This window comes from Lacerta agilis, chromosome 3, assembly GCF_009819535.1.
Source record: "Lacerta agilis isolate rLacAgi1 chromosome 3, rLacAgi1.pri, whole genome shotgun sequence".
Taxonomy (NCBI): Eukaryota; Metazoa; Chordata; class Lepidosauria; order Squamata; family Lacertidae; genus Lacerta; species Lacerta agilis.
The window spans coordinates 51,677,782-51,697,246 of NC_046314.1; the positions used below are offsets into that span (position 1 = coordinate 51,677,782).

General features: G+C 40.5%; 1 protein-coding gene across 1 annotated transcript in view; it reads left to right on the forward strand.

Moving 5' to 3' along the window:
* Positions 1-19,465, forward strand: part of SLC35F1 (solute carrier family 35 member F1) — a 179,414-nt gene that overhangs the window by 87,479 nt on the left and 72,470 nt on the right. The window contains exon 2 of the mRNA XM_033143683.1: positions 10,320-10,495. Within this exon, the coding sequence (XP_032999574.1) occupies positions 10,320-10,495 (176 nt within the window). The remainder of the gene's footprint in view (positions 1-10,319; positions 10,496-19,465) is intronic.

Below are 19,465 nucleotides of genomic sequence, written 5' to 3' on the forward strand. Positions count from 1 at the left end.
ACACCCCCCCCCCCTTTCTGGAAAATTGTATGAATCATTTATTACCAGGGAAGCAGATTGGTGACTAAGGATGTTTAGCAACTTTTAGGCTCATTATCCTTCATAGTTTTTGGTGCCCTTTGCGGGAGCCAAATCATCGCTTTGGATCCCAGCCATTGTTTATAATATACCATTCCTGTGTCCATGTAGCTCCACTGAAATAATGCTTTTACTGATTGCTTAAGAATTTGGGTTTTTTTGGGGGGGGGGTGCGTTTGCAACACTTCTTATGATACCTTTTATCATCAGTTTTTAAGGTGTATGTCAGTCTTTTCTCACCTGATTGATTGCCTTTGGGTAACTTCCTTCCAATTTTGAGGGTGTGAGAGAGGTATCAGAAGAACCTGTTCTGAAAATGTGCAAGATGCAGCAGCAGGTGGTTATTCAAGAAAGCAAGTGAGATGTGACCTTGGACAGTAAAGTTGCATTATAGCATATAGGTGTCTTCTTCAACTCCATGTGGGCAACACTGGGAAGGAAAAAGTATCTTCTGGATGTGTGAAATAAAAGATTGAATGGTATCTAATTACTTCCTAGTGAAAAACACTAGGTGACGTGTGCAAGGGTCAATAGCAAGGTTGTTTCCCTTCCTTCTGACTGCAAATTCAGTTTTTATAGTGCTCAGTGAGAACTGAAAACTTAGATATTTATCGAAATATTTTCCTCAGGATGATGATGTGGGATTTTGTGGAATGCTGGAGTTTCGAATTTTCAAAATTTGTCCTAGGCTGCCTTCCTAAGTAAGGGAATCAGGGGGAGTCAGGGCAGAGGCTTGGTAAGTAGAGTAAGTGGGTGAGAGAACAGTGTACTGCATGGATACCTGCTACATTGAAGACTGAAGAACAGGGATGTTGGAGAACTCCAATGAAAACAGAAATGGAAATTGCTGATACTCACTTGTTGATATATGTCCAGAACGGAAATCAATCCAGCAAATACCAATTTGTATTCACTGTTGTTGTTTGTAGTCGGCAAACAAAATGTAATGGATAACCTTTTCCCATTTAAATTGTGTTTCCTTTGTGTTAAAGTGAAGAGACTTTGCATTGAAATGAATGCTGTGGAAATACGGTAGTTTTGTCATTGATAGCATTAAATTTGTCACTTCCATAAATTATGTTTACAATTATGTCAATTACCTTAAATAGTGGAGAGTGAGACAGATAACTTAGTATTTGGTGGAAACTGAACTGTAGCAGAGGGGAAACAGTGCTGATTGTGGTGAAGATGGGTCAGAGTGGAAACTGCTGCCATCTTACATCCCAAACCAAAGAAACAAAAAATGATGTGTAAAGAATAAGGACTTGCCCCCCTGTTGCCACCATTTGGGGGGAACCGTGTGTTTGTGGCCCAGCTCTGGTTTTCCCTTACGTGTTTACCCTTACTGACTTCGCTCAATAGCGAATGTCAGCTGTCCCATGGCGGGGGACAGTAGTCGGAACCAATGCCTAAACAACCACTCACATTGGTTTGTATTTAAATAAAGTTGTGGCCAAAATTATGCCAAAAACCTTAAACAAAAATTTACATGTGATGTCTGAATTATTTGGGATAAGGGGAGCTGACCGGTAACCTCGACACGCAAAGCATTCATAAGTACCAATAATGAATTGCATAGGTATAGGATGGATATATAGGGATCAGCATTTAATTGTCTTGGTTGATTAAATACCACATGCATTTAAAGCTGAGAGAAGAGAATTATAGCATAGATTCTGCACTGAAGGCTACCAAAGTCCTGTGTAGGACTTGGACATTGGAGATATGGGATGGAACCCCCATTTTGAAAACAATTCACTAGATAGCTTTGAGAAAATGACCAGCTACCTCTTCTCCCTGGTTTGTAAAATGGAAATAATGACTCATTGTCTCTCAGGGTTAAAGGGAAGATAAGTGAGAAGTGTTTTAGCAACTTTTAAATAGACAAGGTGTTCAATAAATTGTTATGACAATAACGTTTGTGCAACATCTGCTGTTTGCTTCCTGATCCTGACTTGAGGCATTTGGGTGTTTTCATCTTCTCACCCATATGAGTGTTTAAAACCTGTAACAGGGGGTGAGTAATTTATGAGGGAGGTTTCCCTCTTACTGTTTTCACACCATCATAATGTAAAAGCATCCAAGTGGTATTTAGCAGTGTAATACTAAACTGGGAATTGGATTGCATCATACTGAGAAGCATGAATGAGAGATGACAATAAGGCTCCAATCATAAGCACACTGAACCCAGGGAATATGGCCAACTGGGTACAGTGGAGTTTACTTCCAATAAAACATGTACAGTATGGGATTGTTCTGCCTGTTAATCTGGGACAGGATATAGCAAACTGGAGAAGATGGGACTCAGTAAAGCAGTACTGTAGTGGCAAAGGGGTAGGGGGTCATTAACTGGTAGAACAAAGTAGACAAAATACATTAGTATGCTGGCTGGGATGGATGGGAGTTGTGATCAAAAACATATAGAGGGCACCATCTAGCTCAGTATGGAGAACAGTGGCTCTCCATTGTTTCACTCTGGGTTCTCTCCCAGCCCTACCTTCAGTTGTGGGGGATTGAACCTGGAACCTGGGATTCTCTACCTCTGAGCTATGATCCTTCCCACAGGAAAGTGGCTGCAGGATGGATTAAATCCAGCCATTAGCAGCATCTAGTCCCTGAACCAGGCACTTCCCAGGTGAGGTCAAACCTAATTAATCAGTTAAACATTGATATTTGTGTGACAGGCCACAACACATGGTTTATGGCTTACATTTTGATTGATGGGTTACAAGTTGTTCTGGCCTGTCTTCAGTACTTAAAAAAAAGTTTTTTATTTCATTAGCATGTCCAAATAGATTACAGGTTGTTGTTTTTTATGTAAAAAGATTGTTATTTGAATACAAAAGAAAGCACACATAGCAGAAGATTGTACAGAGGCTGCAATTAAAGGCCAGTCTCAGGAACAGCACAAATACATTTTAAAGCTACCCAGCTACTTTTCCTTTATTGCATTCCCCCCCCCCCAAAAAAAAATCAAAGGCAGGATTGCCTCATTTAAAGTGGGAGGTAGGGGGCTGGAACCATCTGATGTTGCTTCTTTAAGAAGAGGGATGTGGGGAGCATTTCATTGTGGCATAATTTCCTTCTTTTATACTGAGACACAGATTCAACGAGTCCACTTGACTTGGAGAAATAATCAGTCCACTTGATTATGGATTGGAACTAGACTGCAATAGGAGATAGCAAGAATGCTGAAAGTCATCCTTCTTGCATATATGTTGACTCAAGGCCCAAATCCTATTTTAATCTCCTTGCGGGTATTTAATAATACTTGAAGCGCCAAATAATATGCATGTCAGTCTTCTGTCAGGGTTGACTCTCCATGTAACAGATTATCCTAGGGAAGGAGGCATATAGAACAGCTAAAGTAATCCTAAAAGTCTGCTCAGATGTAATTGTTTCCCTCTTTGTTCCAGCTCACAGCACTGATAAGTTAAACATGGCCTTACAAACTCATTTGTTCCATTAAAATATTGGTTTTTGGTAACAGAGGAATCTGGAGTTCCTAGCCTTTATAGCCGAACAGAACAATTTCAGATATAATGACGGTGAAACGAGAGGACAGGATAGACTATGAAGCATTCAAGACGAAATTTACATTTTTTAAAAGTAATTTTTATTAATTTTTAACAAGTACAACAAACACCACAAAGATATATTAATTTTTTCTTCACCTTGTGAAGAGACTAGGTTTTTTAAAAAAAACTTTTTAAAAAAAGCACCACACATACTAAATTTTTCATCCTATGCTAAGCTTCATTGAATGCTGTGGGTTTCCTCAAATGCTGTTTGACTTGTCTCACACTCAGATGTACTTTAGCTGAGGCAAATAAATTAAACTGTGAGTGCTTTACAATATAATCATATTCATGACCTCTTGGCAATAAATCCCATTGAGTACAATGAAGCTTCCTCCCAGGTTAGTGGGTATAGGATTGTAGTTATAGGCCTGCCCGCCATCATAGCACTTTTGAAAAAAACTTAAATTCATGGCATGTTGTTGATTCTTTAATCAATTTTCTAGCCCTAGCTGTAGAAAGCCACCACTGAGATTTCCTCCTGTCTAAGTCTTAAGCATCTGCGTGTATGGATTTCATCTTTTTGAAAATAATATTTGATCTCTGCATTGGAACACTAAACAGTAAAATCAACATTTCAATGAGGTTCAGTAAAAGGAGAGTTTCCTTGAGGTGGAAATCTATTAATGACTTTTGGAGGTCAACAGTGTATGCTGTTAGTCTCAACTTCTTTTCAGCATGAATGTTATTCACTCCATGGACTTTTCCTTGCCAGTCTTACGGGGTTAATTCCTGAGTTTTTAAAGGAGAGTTTTTAAGGTGTGTTTACTTTGAAAAAGAGACACAGAGGCCTGGTTTGCATGCCATGGTAAAGCAAACTATGGTTTCCTTCAGTATCACAGAGATATTGTACATGGTCTGCCATGTAGAAATGCAGGAGGCCGCTTCCTTGCATAAAGGTAAAGGTAAAGGGACCCCTGACCATTAGGTCCAGTCACGGATGACTCTGGGGTTGCGGCGCTCATCTCGCTCTATAGGCTGAGGGAACCGGCGTTTGTCCGCAGACAGCTTCTGGGTGATGTGGCCAGCATGACTAAACCGCTTCTGGTGAACCAGAGCAGTGCACAGAAACGGCGTTTCCTTCCTGCCAGAGCGGTACCTATTTATCTACTTGCACTTTGACGTGCTTTCAGACTGCTAGGTGGCCAAGAGCTGGACCGAGCAACGAGAGCTCACCCCTTGTGGGGATTCGAACTGCCGACCTTCTGATCGGCAAGCCCTAGGCTCAGTGGTTTAGACCACAGCACCACCCATGTCCTATACTATACTATACTATACTATACTATACTATACTTCCTTGGGTAGGAACGTTGAATTACTCAGATAATGAATTTGTGGTAGCATACTTAACCATTCTGTTGCAGCACACAGTAGCACACTCCTTTGCAAAGATTGGGAATTACTGTGACAGCCAGCAGGATTTAGTGCTTAAAAGCTGGACGAGTATTGAGGAGACCTGGTTGACTGTAACAAAACCTCTAAGCAATTTTCAATAAATATTTGCATTATCAATGAAAACAGTTAAAAACAAGAAATCAACAAAGGCTTAGATTCTCCCAGCTGGACTTTACCAGCTCTGATGGGTATATGGATGCAGCTTGAGAGTGGTTGCCCTCATAATCACATGACCACAGCTTCTATGGACTATGCAGAAATTGTTCTAGATATACATGACAAAACAGTAAGCTGATATCTTGAGTTGTTCACCTAGCAGCCCTTAAGTTAATCAGAACGGTTTTCATCCGCAGACAAATGGCAAAATTGAAACTGAAGTCTTGCAGTCTAGTATTTATTTATTTAAATTTATTGCTTGATTGCTTTTAAAAAATGAAATAAAACCCTAAGTGGTTTTCAAGAAATATTAGAATTGCCAATAAAAACAGTTAAAAACAAGTTAAAACCTTTTTAAAAAATCAATTAAAATCAATTAAAATCAGCAGTGAACCAAAACACATCAATATATGTGTGTCTGGGTTGACTTGCCTAAACAGAAATGTTTTAAGGAGGCACCAAAATGGTCATCATGAAATTCATGGAGCCAGTCATCAACTCTCAGTCCATCCTATTTCACAAGAACACTGTAGGGATAAATGGAAGGTGGGGTTTCTCAGAAAATGCAGGTACACCGCCTTCAGCTTCCTGAAGGAAGTATGATGCGATAATAATGTAAGGAACAAATACTAATTATACAGTAAGTTGCTGCAGCAATTAGTTTCTATCTGAAACTTTCCACAATTTGTAATACAATAGGCTGACATATAGCTTGTGCAATAATACAGTATTTCTAATAAAATTTGCATAAATATGTTTCACAGAATACTGAATGAGTCTGGAATCTTTTCCTATTTTATTTCCCAGTGGAAATATTGCCTTTTTGAATTAGAAATTAATGCCATCTGCAGTAACTTCTTAGACATCACTAAAAGATCAAATGGTCCATACTGCCTTTTTCTTTATGCCTTTTTCACCATTTACAGTGAGTCGTGTGCTGCAAAGTGGCAACTTCCCTACTGAAACAACTTGAACCACCTACAAGTGTTTCAAAAAGTGTGAGTTGAATCTAGACTTAAACCAAATTTAGAATAGACCATTGAAATCAACTGGACTTAAATAAGTTGCTGTTGTTGGCATCCATCTGTCTCAAGAGACAATGGAGTATGATCTGGGGGTGAAGTCAAACCGCTGGGTTAGCAGCAACGAAGTTACCTCCCCGGGGAACAAGCCTGGGAAGTGTATGGCGGTCTTGGGTTGCCAAGATGGCAAGACTCAGCCTCACTGATGTGATCCAAAGAAAAGTAGAGCTATATGTTTGATGCCAGCTTCACTGCAGGAGTTGTCAGAAGGAGGCGTATAAGTGTCGTCCAACTGTCTCAAGGACATCCCAAAGATATCCTGCAAGGCAGTAGAGTTTTAGAACCAGAGTTTTCCTTCTCCTAGATGGGCAGCAGTGTTGGGAGTTATATGCAAAATTCTGTTAAAATAAGCAACAGTCATTACATATTTCCAGTAAGAGTCCTTCTTCATAAATCTTCATAAAACGGTTGCAAATAAAGTTGAAAGATTCTTGGAAGTATTTAGGATCAATAGGCACAATAATTTCCCAATACCTGACAAGATTGCACCTTGCAACACAGAGATGGTCGCAGGGATGTAGAGTAGAACATTTTCCATGACTTTATTTTTCCACATAAAATGTTACATTTCATAAGTTCATTAGTAACAACGGATGGAAGCAGACTGCAATGCAATATAATGTACTCTTGGTGGTTTCCAAGTTTTTAGTGTTGCTTACTAAATATTTATAAACTAAGCACATACCGGTAACTCTTCAGGGCATTGGAAAAAATTCTGATACAAACTGAAAAAAAAAATCTGTTGCAAATTATCTGGTGCAAAGTATTGTAATTTGCGTGGGAACATTTTCCATATTTTTCCCCAACTCAAATATTTCTGCGAAGCCTAGAAATCCCCCCCCCCCAGCCTTTCCCCTCTGTTTCCTGTTCTACCATGGTTAGCGTAATTGTAATATGCCTTTGCTCAGTGCTGCATTTTGCATGGAAAAACAACAATAAAGGTCTTTAAAAATAAATAAATCAGAGTGAATATTCTGTATAAAAGATGGGGCCTGGTATAGCTTCAGTAAGCTGAGCCATCCCAAACTTATTTGTTAAAAGGCTTCATTTTGCTGCTGGTCAATTCGCTGCCGGTAAATTTGAGACATTTGAATATGTGGTGCTGGAACATGGCTACCCAGACTAGGAGTTACATCGCGCTAATGCTTGAAATCTGCAGCAGGTACACTCTCACTTCTCCTTTTGAACTTTTTGTTTCCACTAAGCATAAACTCATTCAAACACCTTGCAATTTAAAACTCTATTAAAAGCAGGGAAATGAGATCAGTGCCCTTGTGGGGTTTTTCTCTCTCTCCTTTTACCTAGTCTCTTTCATCAACATGTGTCAGGCCTGTAATAAATTTGCCGTGCTGTCAAAAGCTGTCACGCTGTCTCGCCGCACTGAAAGCCAGTAGGCAAGGGAAAGATTTATCTTGGAGCCTAAGGGAAAACCAATAAACTGGAGCCATCACATTCTTAACTTGTATCTAAAATTGAAAGGCTTTACTTACTGGGAGATCCAAGCTTATCTTTATAGCACTCTGTAAATTTAGTTTTGCTTTCCCTTAACTTAATTTTCCTCCCATCTTAATTGACTACAGTAGGAATTCAATGCAAATGCTGGCTAAAGACTCTTGTACGTTCACAGTGGGAATTGTTTCAAAGTAATTCACAGGTTTAATTTGGGCCTTGTTTGTGCACTACATGCCTCGAAGCAACTATGCACATCTGCCTAATCAGTTATGTGTTTATCTTCTGAATTGCGGTGGGCTCTGGGTGTGAAGGTGAGGAAAAAAGACCAACTGGCGGAATATAAGGGAAGAACATGCCATCAGATACAGCAAATGCCACTTTTGAAAACTTGATTTGTGTGCTGTGGACAGAAACAGGAGCTCTTTAGGATTGCATCCTGCCTATCATTACAATGACGCGGGACATCACTTATGTATTCATAGCTAATGAGCAAACTGGGAATAGTTGGCTCATATCATAACAGTTAATGAACCTTCAACCTGAACAATGTTTAATCGTACATCTGTGTGCAGAAGCATGTCTTGCTTCTCTCACAAGAATGATGTATTCCCAATGTCACGATTGTTTATGCAAATTGTTATAAGATTGGTACAAGGATTTTAAGTTACATTAAACTGAGTAGAACCTTCCCTTCCTGGGGGGAAGAGAAAGACCTGGGATTCTCCGTGGGCTACAAATCCCATCTTCTCATGACCATTGGCCATACTGGCTGGGATTGATGGGAGCTGGAGTTTAGCAACCCCTGGACTGCCACAGGTTCTGTATCTTTGATGTAAAATAACTTTGGTATGTAAAGGACATACAGGAGATGTGGTGTTTGGGTTGCATCCAGTGAAGCCATCCCATTCATGCATGGATTTCCACTTGCCCAACCAAACTTCTTCTCACACTCCTTTCCCTGTGTGTCCCATAAACTTGCCGAGGAAGATGAAAAGGAGGGTAATTTCCATTGCACAAGCAGAAGTCCTTGCACGGACAATATGGCTTCTTTACACTACAACTGTTTATGCCCTATCATTTATTTTTTTAAAAATTCTATCTGTCAAAGCAAATAGCCACACCTGAACTCCATGTGGGTTTCCTATACAACTTAGAAACCTGATCAGGGCTGAGCAGTAGGTAAACAGTGAAGGGGGCAGGGGCAGTTGGCATGACTGCTCTCCCACTCATCTGATTCTGATTGCCTGAGTATGTTGATGTCTGAACAGTGCTGGAAGCAGAATTGGAAAGGAGGGCAAGATTTAAAGGAACAGCATGTCCTACAAGGTAATACATGCTATTGATGCAACGTAGGACTTCAAATCACACAGGACAGAGGCAGTTGTGTAGTAAAAGAAAGAAAAAAAGGTAGAGGACCCCAGGGCAGTTAAGTCCAGTCAGAGGTGACTGTGGGGTTGTGTCGCTCATCTTGCTTTCAAGCTGAGGTAGTCAGCGTTTGTCCACATACAGCTTTCCGGGTCATGACTAAACTGCTTCTGGTGCAATGAAACACCGTGATGGAAACCAGAGTGCACAGAAACACCATTTACCTTCCCACTGCAGCACTACCTATTTATCTACTTGCACTAGTGTGCTTTTGAACTGTGACGTTGGCAGGAGCTGGGACAGAGCAATGGGAGCTCACCCTGTCGCAGGGATTTGAACTGCCAATCTTCTGATTGGCAAGCCCCAGAGGCTCAGTGGTTTAGACCACAGCGCCACCCACATCCCCAATTGTGTAGTACCAGTTATATCAAAGGTGAACTAGGTCTTTTTCTGGTTTGAGGATCATGTGGAACTTTTTCAGCACAGTCCGCGATAAAAAGAAAATCTTGCATTATTAGAGCCTGTTTTTACCTTTGCTTATTTGATTCTTTTCATTCCATGATTGGGACTGACACACAACACTTGGAGGCTTGTTGCTGTGAAAGGTGAAAACATAGTTACTAACAAAGCTTTCAGCCATGTATCATCCCAGCTGCCAATACAATGATCAGTGGATGGGTTTGTAGCAGCGACAACAGTCTATGTGAGCAAGAGCTGTCAAAAAGCAGATTTATGATATATTAATATCTGTGACGGGAATAAATAAAAATCCCAAGGGAACTGCTCTGTTCGCTTGGTTATCTCTGAAATCCTTTCTTCGGTCTTTTAAAGGAAGCTTGCAGGATCTAGATTTAAAAGTGAAGACAGCTAATTGGCAAGAAGAGAAGAAGAGAATGGCAAGGAGGAAGGGAGATCAGAGGAAGGAGGGCAAATGCTGTAAGGGAAAAATAACACAAAACAAAAAATGAACAAACTATGTTTGGCATAAAATGAGAGGTGAAGGAAATTTTCAATTTGTGCACCCAATTGAAGAATCCAGACTATTTCTATTATATTTTCAAACTTATCACTAGGGCCCTGGAGTGAAGGAGTAGGACTAGAGAAAGCTGCTTTTTCAGAATTTGGCTTATTCTCTTTGTGGGTTGTAGGAATTTCTTGGCTGTTGAGTAATTCTGATTATGTTATTTCTCTTGTCTTCCTTATTTCTTTTTAGGGAGCTCCTGTTGTCTATAGCTCTTGGGCAGGTTCTGTCCCTGCTTATCTGCGGTATTAGCCTGACCAGCAAGTATTTGTCAGATGATTTTCATGCCAACACTCCAGTCTTTCAGAGTTTCCTGAACTACATTCTCCTATTTTTGGTCTATACCACAACATTAGCTGTCAGACAAGGTAAGTGGCATTCTCCGGATGTAGAATAATTATTGCATAAATAATAATGATAATAATTGCTATAGCTTTTCTTGATGCTTTTTTTTTTCTTTAAAAATGTTTAGGGGTACTCTCATTTTCCTACTCATATTGAAATGCTGCCACTCAATAAAGCCAAACTTAGATTCACAAAATGTTTAGGGGTATGCGTACCCCTGCACACCCCCAGAAAAAAGCACTGCCTTTTCTTTTTCGTAGTGGATATTTCCCCCTCTCTTAGAACATATCAAAGCATTTCCTAGTTTTTAAAAAGGAAAGAAAACTTGCAGCTCCTCCAGAAAGGTTGATAACTATAAAAGGTTGCAAAATCACTATTAAACATTTGGGGTAGGATTCGCCTAAAAACACTGGTATGGTAGCACTGCTCAAAGACTTCCCACCTACCCTTATTGCCCCCTGCACCTCCCATCCCCGAAATTGACTGTTGGGAGATTGGGAGAAGCCCCAGAACAACAGAGAAGGGAAGGAGAGGCAGATCATTTCACCTGCGCAGACAGAACTTTCATCAAAGCACCCTTGATATCTTATCAGCATGAGATATTCTAATGAGAAAAGTCTTTGAGGGTTTTCTTTTGTTTTTCCCTTCTCCTGTTGGCATATATGTTCATTTAGAAACCTGTTCTGATTTTGAATGCATATTAATGAAGTGATGGAGACAGCAGACCTAGTAACAGGGTGGCGGTGGTGGGGGGGGGGAGGTAACTATAAGAGCAAACTTTGACTCTGAAGGCTACAGTGGTAAAGGGAAGAACCTTTCAGTCCCAATGAAACTAAGATAACATTCATTCATTCATTTTATTGGTATGCCACTTTTCCACAAAATAAATCACGCTGAAAGCGGTTTGCTACAAAGAAACCGGGTGACATTTCAGACAAACATTACAAAAACAATTTCATAATAACATAGCAAAACAAAAATATAGCAACATACAATAATCATAATAACACAAAAATCACTTTTCAGTTCTATAATTATAACAAGATTACTTAAAGAACATGCAGCATTCGACGGCAAAAATATCAAGGGAACTTCACAGCTTCACCTTAGTCCTAGAAACAGCCCTCCATGATGTTGCTCACAGTCTGTCTCCTGTAGCAACTTCTTATAAGGCCTTCAAGGGCCTTAGCTGGAAACACTCCTTCCTTGATGTTACTCACACATGAGGGGATGTTCATCAAGTTTGCAGATGGCACCAAACTGGAGGGGGTGACTATTGTCTCTGAAGACAGAACTGGGATTCAAGAAGACCTTAACAGACTGGAGAATTGGGCTGGAACTAACAAAATGAATTTCAAAAGAGACAAATGTAAGGTTCTACACTTAGGCAGGAAAAACCAGATGCACCAATATAAGATGAGGGATACCTGGATTGCCACCAGGACATGTGAAAAGGATCTAAGGGTCTTTGTAGAGGACAAGCTTAACATGACAGTTAAAGAAGGATGTTGACGAGCTGGAAGGTGTGCAGAGGAGGGCAACCAAAATGATCAAGAGTCTGGAAACCAAGCCTTATGAAGAACAGTTGAGGGAGTTGGGTATGGTTAGCCTAGAGAAGAGGAGACCAAGAGGATATATGATAGCTATAGTCAGGTATCTTAAGGAATGTCACATGGATAATGGAGCAATCTTTTTTTCTCCTGCTTCAGAGCATATGACCTTCAAGTTACGAGAAAGGAGATTCTGATTAAACCTCAGGAAAAACCTTGGAAGGTGGTGGACTCTCCTTTTTTGGAGATTTTTAAGAGTTTGGATGGCCATGTTCTGTCATGTTTGAAGTAGTTGAGATTCCTGAATTGCAGGTGGTTGGGCTAGATGACCCCAGGGTCAAGTCCAACTCAACAATTCTATGATTCTATGCCTGGGCAGAATTTGACACACACACCACCACTTAGGGCTGGAAGATCATCCAAAATAGCATGGGAAACTGTCATCAATGAAGAGTGTAGTGTGTGATGGAAACTGGGAGAGGCACAGGCAGAAGAACCTTCCACACTACTGGAGCCCAGTCAAGTATCCATTCTCAAGATGCTATCATTGAACCATCTCTTATTTCAGTCCTTAGATAAAATATACCTCGGACAGGCACATGCTTGAAAAGACAAACAGATGCTGTGGTTTCTGAATTAACCTAGGTATCTCTACTCTTCCCCACCTCTTCTGCTTCAAGAGGTTTCCTGTTGAGATTAGGTATGAGTAGGAAAATGAAGCTGGTTTCATGTCAAAGACTTATAATTCATGCATGCATTTAAATGAACAAATAAACAACTTCTCTCTCAATCAGAAAAGCTTGAGATGAACCGAGGAAGGACCTTCAAATAATATGAATGAAGTACCTATTGAGTTTTGACAAATATTTATTTTGCGATAGGCATAGCTTGCTCTTTTGTGGTCCTTCGAGTGCCCACCCTTATCCAAGTCCAAACCCTCTTGAGCTTTGGTAAAGCTACAGCATCTGGTGCTCTAAGGCTATTCACTGGGCTCTCAAGTGCTGGTAAACTTATTGCCCATGTTTTTGTGTGTAGACTTGAAATGTGGTTGTGGTCATCATCATTTCAGATGCTTCCTTTGTTGACATCTGTGAGTGGTTTGGCTTCCTGCCTGCTGCTTAAATTATTCAATTTTGAGTCCCAGCCTTGTGGAGCAGACGACACACCCTGTTGAGGAGAGTAACGTTCTCCTTCCCACTGGGATGGTTGTGATTAAAAGGAAGCTGTTGACTTCCACTGTGGAGGCTTCTAAACAAGGAGTTGTAAGTGTCTCTTAAAGCCAAACCTGGCAAAGAATGGTCTCAGAGGCTGCAAAGATACTTCTTCTTTTGAAGAAGTTGCTCTATCAGCTCCCCACCCTCTCCCTGTAATTGGATTGGTAGAATGTAGCAAACACGAGTCCTATAGGTTTGTTTGCTTCTCTTGCAGAATATGGAAAAGCCTGTTAATGGAGGCCTTCTCTCACATCCTTATAAGAACAATTGAAGGTTTCCCAAGCCCATCAAAACCGGAACAGGATAATGAATGCCTGCATCATTTCTCCATTTCCCAGCTTAGGTGCCTTGTGGTGAAATATAGAGCAGTTCTCCCGCTGCCCCCATGCCTGTTGCAACTAGGCACTAATGCCACACAGTTGACTTGCTTCTAAAACCATGTGGCTTGCTAGGATCATAAAAGCCTAGTGTTCTTCTGTTCCCAACAATTTGAGCAAGGAGGGTTAGAGATAAGGCAATGGTGTCAGAGCAGGGTGAAGTGTAGAAAGAAGCAGAGCAAAACTGAAGTAGTGTGAAAAAAAGAAGCTAAGCTGCAGAGCGAGGAGATAGCCTGTTATACCACTTAATAGCAGATCTTCAGCTATAGTTAATGGGGCAGGCAATGGAGACTTGGCATTAACTACAGACATTGCAAAGATAAGTAGAACAGCACAGAACCTATTTCAGATAGTGTGACTCCATCCTATATGTATGAGTTTGTTTTTCTTAACTGGAATTTTGTGCAGAGTTTGCTACATTCTTTGCAGAGAAAGCATTTCTAGTGTGGCTCTCTGCTGATTAGATAATATGGTTACATATAGTTCTTCATTTTTTATGGACTATTTTTCTTTCAAAGTGAAATCCAAACATTTATTTGTCCAACAGTTCTTGTGGTTGTATACAATAATTGCAGGAAATGCTTCTGCACACACATGGCAAGGCACCTGAGATTAAGAGTCTCGTGCTCTACTGACTGAGCTATTTTGCAAATCCTTCCTATCTACTGCAACCCTCTATGCCATATCCCTTGTTGTTCCAGAGGGTCCCCCAGTCCCCAGGAGCACTATTTCAAGGAGCATAAGGGGGGGGGGAACTTGGGGAAATTTGGGGCCCTGCCTAGTGCAAGCAGAAGTACATTCTGTTAGCGCAAAGTCTTCACTAGATACAACTCTTATTTATTACCTGTCGGTTTTCCAGCCCTCTTGATGCAAATCTGTTTTGTAAAGCATCTCCATTTGCTCACACTCCCCATTAGCCAATGCTGTGTAGGATCCTGCACAGCCATTGAGATGTTCACTCACCACCGCAACACAATAAGAGAAAAATTGAGTGTGTTAGCAAAATGTTGCCTCACTGCCACCTTGAACTCCCTCTTATGTATGTCTTCAGCTCAACATTTGCCTTTACAGTACAAATTATTTATGCTTTAGTTTCAAGCATTTGCAGATGCTTCTGTCTCTGTGAGTAGGCAATTAGCACCACCTTCCTGACTATGGTTGATTTCCTGTGAGTAAATTAGTTTTAATTTCCACTCTGCTCCTTTTGCATGGCTCTATTACACCAAGAGGATGGATCATTAAGATTTTGCAAAAGAAAAAGTTTTGCAATGCACTTTAACTCCGATAAGTACAGTGGTACCTCGCAAGACGAATGCCTTGCACAACGAAAAACTCGCTAGACGAAAGGGTTTTGCGATTTTTAGGTGACTCACAAGACGAATTTTTCTATGGTCGTGCTTCGAAAATTTCAATGCATTCCTATGGGAATTAAATTCCTATGCATTCCTATGGTCGTGCTTCGCAAGACGAATTTTTCGCAATACGAAACGACTCGTGGAACGAATTAATTTCGTCTTGCGAGGCACCACTGTAGCTGAAACATTGGATTTGGACATAATCTGAAATTGAGACATGCTGCTTGCACCACATAGGTGCTACTAATTTGAACAGTCTGGGTTGTTGTTGTTGTTGTTGTTCTTTTAATTGAGCACAGATTACAGGACTAGCAGTATTGACTGTGCTTAGTGATTGACTCCCATGAAAGGAAGAGAAATGGACAAAAGTCCATTTTAACCCCTTTTATCTGAGGGTAGGCAGCAAAAGTGGTTCTGTCCCCATTCTCCCCTTGGGCACCCCAGTATGCCATATTTGCAGAAGCCAAACAGGATGGAATAGTTTGCCTGAAAAGTGGGGTATGCAGCCGCTGCCGATCAGCTGATTGGTGGCAGCTCTAAACCCCAGTTCCTTTGCCAAAGCAGTTTGATTTCAAACCATGCAGTCAAAGGAAAATGTTTCACCTGATATCACAGGTGACTAAGAGGTGGTCAGCCCCACCCACCTGCCACAGTTGCCTATGCAAGTTAGATGTCTCCCCAAGTATTTAGACTGCATACACGTTGCCATTTACTCTGACTCCAATGCGCTTCCAGCATTGGTGTTTGAAACCAAGTGCACATGATGATAGCCAAAATCCATTTGTATACTGTAGTCTCTTGAGGAATACTGCTGATTGATGTGTTTCCCCTCAAGCCTGCTTCCACTGAATTTGAAAAAAAAAAACCTAAGGCATAGTTAAGCTGAGGTGTGTACATTTTAGACATCCATTGCACATGTGCAGTTAACACATGCACAGATGATGGCTTTGGTGAGTAGGCATTTGGGGGGCTGCAAATGGAGGGATACAAATCAGGTAATTGTGCATACAGCAACATAAAATGTTACTTGAAACACAGCGGGGGCAAACTACCTCACTGCATTAAGCCACATATGTTCATGCCCCAATTTAAATGCCTCGCCATTTTTCAGGCAGAGGGTCATTGAAAATCCACTTTAGGTAGATTTTACAGAGCTGTGTTTGGGTTGGATTAATGTCCAAGGCTTGGGGAAAAAAGCACTTAAACCCTTTAGCTATTCAAGCCATTTGCTTCACTCTATGGTGAAAGGTGCTTGCTATTGAGGATGCAAATTTCAGTGTGAAAATTGAAATTCACAGAAATGTGGCTCATTTCTACTCATACTGACTTCAAGAAGAATGTCACTGATATTTGCTTTGGGACATTGCAAATGTAGCTGGGGGAAATCAAAGAAACAGAAGTGGTCTAGCTTTAGAGCAAGATGATGATGTGCCTGGGATTCAGCTAACACCATTGTCCAACCAAGCATGAAACAAGCCTTCAAAGGTTAATAGAAGTCCCAGTACTAGACTATAGCCCTAGGAAAAAGTCTGGATATCATCTGACAACTTTTAAAAAGTTCCCATTGCTACACTATGCCCTCATAGCAATGTCTAAAAATGGAAGTTCATGTGTTGCTTCCATTTTCCAATGCATGGTGGGTATTATAAAACTACTATTACTAGTTAGAATTGTGTGTTGGAAATTTGAGCCTGTACAGTGTTAAAGAGATCCAGTGGCTTCTCAGTCAATGTATAACGTGATGGATTCAATCTATTTTTCATACGGCTGCCTTCCTCTTTAATTCCCAGATACCAGAAACATATTTGTCAAGTGTGTCAGGCCTGTTTTACACTTTACACAGGAGCAATTGCAGGTTTGCCAGTAGAAAAACCAGGAACCAAGCAATAAGTGGCTAGAGGCCTCGCCTTTGGCACAGACTGTCCTGCTTCACACATAATGCTAAGCCAAACAATAGCTTAGAATGAATGTTTGAGCAAACAGGCTTCTGAAGCTCACAGTTGCTTAGTCTAGAGTTCCAGTTACAGGTGGGTAGCCGTGTTGGTCTGCCATAGTCGAAACAAAATAGAAAATTCTTTCCAGTAGCACCTTAGAGACCAACTGAGTTTGTTCTTGGTATGAGCTTTCGTCATACCAAGAACAAACTCAGTTGGTCTCTAAGGTGCTACTGGAAAGAATTTTCTATTTTGTTTAGTCTACAGTCTAGACTATGAGCTGCAACAAAGGTTTGTCCTATGGCTTACAGCTCATGCTTTGTCCAGTAGCATTAAACTAAGGAGCTAAATCATGGCTTAGCTCAGTGCAGCACAGCAGCAGCAAAACATGGTCCCTGGAGGAGCAAAGCAGCCAAGATGTCATTTCCTGGAGCCTGCATACTTGTATGTTTGGCTTAAGCCATGGTTTGGCTTAGCATGACATGCAAACCAGAACATTATAGCTTAGTGGTTAAAGTCAACAGACAAGGGCTTTCCCGGGAGTTGTTCTTGAAGGAGGATGGTTTTGCTTGCAAATAATATATTCATAATTCATAATATATACATATAGATCTTGGGATTCTAATATTTTATGTCATAGCCCAAAACTTCTGATATGTAGATCCCCATTATTTGACATAATGCAGTTATGGACTAATGCAAATTGAAAGGCTGAGTAACGTGCCATCTGTATAAGGTTAGAGCTGAATGCAGATTTGGGGGTTGTGTGATTTTGATGCCTGCTTAATGTTGGGTTTGCATAATATCAGGATTTACACAACTTCAATGTCTGCACAATTGGAGTTCTACAACTTTTGCATACCTTCACGGGCATATTTACAGCTTTTAAAAGTGCACGTTTTTGGGTTAGGGGTTATCCTGTGAACTGCCCTGAGTTACCTGTGGGTATAGGGTGGCTAATTAATTAATTAATTAATTAATTGGAATGTGAGTACTATTTAATACTTGGGACATATGTAACTTGCAGTTGGGTGATGCATGTTGCATCGTTTTCTCAAAGCTTGTTTGTAGGGCTCTATGCATTTCATAAATTCCGTAGAAAAAGTCAGCAGTCAGTTAAAATGGAAAACATTTCCCCAACTCTAGAAGATATAAATGAGAATTTATAAATATTTTGGAAGAATTTCCAGAAAAATAATGATACAGAAAACCGATGACATTTAAAATGTGAAAGAATAGTGATTTGATAACTGAGGCTAGTAAGAAGAGATGAATACGCTGGAATCCTATACAGACATACCAAGTAGGAAGTCCTACTGAATTCTCTGTGATTACTTTTAAGTAGAAATGTGTAAATCAGAGGATCTGATTTTTCATACAATAATACCTCTTATATCTTGTGCTTTTTCATCAACCAGAATACATTAAAAGCACAGTTTTGCTAACTATAAAGAAATAAAAGTGTAAAGTATGGGGACAGAGTATTTATCTGTGAGCAGGGCTCTTTTCAGCTGGAACTCACTGGAAGGAACTCAGTTCTGGCACCTCTCAGGTGGGCGCCATTGCCATTATAAGAGAACAAGGGAGGCGTTCATGGTGAGTTCCAGCACCTCTTTTTCTAGAATAATAGGCACTATGTGTGAAGCTTAAAAAGAAACACTCACAGCACACTCCTAACTATGTCTACTTGGGAGTAAGTCCTATTGAAATTTACCTCCAGACAAGTAGGGCTAGGCTCACAGCCTCAGATAATAAGGGTAGAAAATCGAATTATAAAAGAAAAGGGATTAGAGGGGGAAACTGATGAAAACAAACTATTTGCTTTATTGAATGACTTGTTTACAAGAATCTTAGATCGGAATCTATGGCCAGGTACAATTCTGAAATTGCCAAGAGGAAGATGTTACATGGAGATACCATTTTGTCTTTTCAAAAAAGAGGTACTTGTGATTTTATCTTAAGCACAGATTGAAGAAGCCCAGTCCCAAAGGGAGACACAGAAGAAATGAACATCCCCACTCTCTTTTTTTTTACTCATGTCATGCTATAAGCCAGGGGTGGGGAATCTCAGGCCCAATAGGCTTCATTATCTGGCCCCCAGGGCAAATTCTCCCTGGATTACACTCCTTACTGTCCCTGCTTTGTGCCTCCTCCCCCCACAAGTGATTTTGACTGGCTGGAATATGCCCTTGAACTGTGGCAATGTCTGTTGCTTGCCTGGATGTACAAAGTTCAGAGTCACATCCTTTGCCCAGGACAGTTTTGCCCCTGACCCCATCCACCCCTGGTTCTCTGGAAGGTTCCTCATTATATGTGCATAATTTGGAATGCACATGTTATGTATTTATAATGTTATATATAATGTCCTCTCTTTCTTTATTCAATTACATGCTTTTTGGGGCTGCTGGTGGGGAGTGGGGGGAGAAGAGAAGTAAAATACCCTATGCTTAATATTTCTGTTCTTTTCAGTTTCTTTTTACTGTTTCTGACCATAGAGTCAGGATGTGTTTTTACTCCAAGGGTTCATTGCTGAAACCTGCACTTGTTACACCAAAGCATTCAT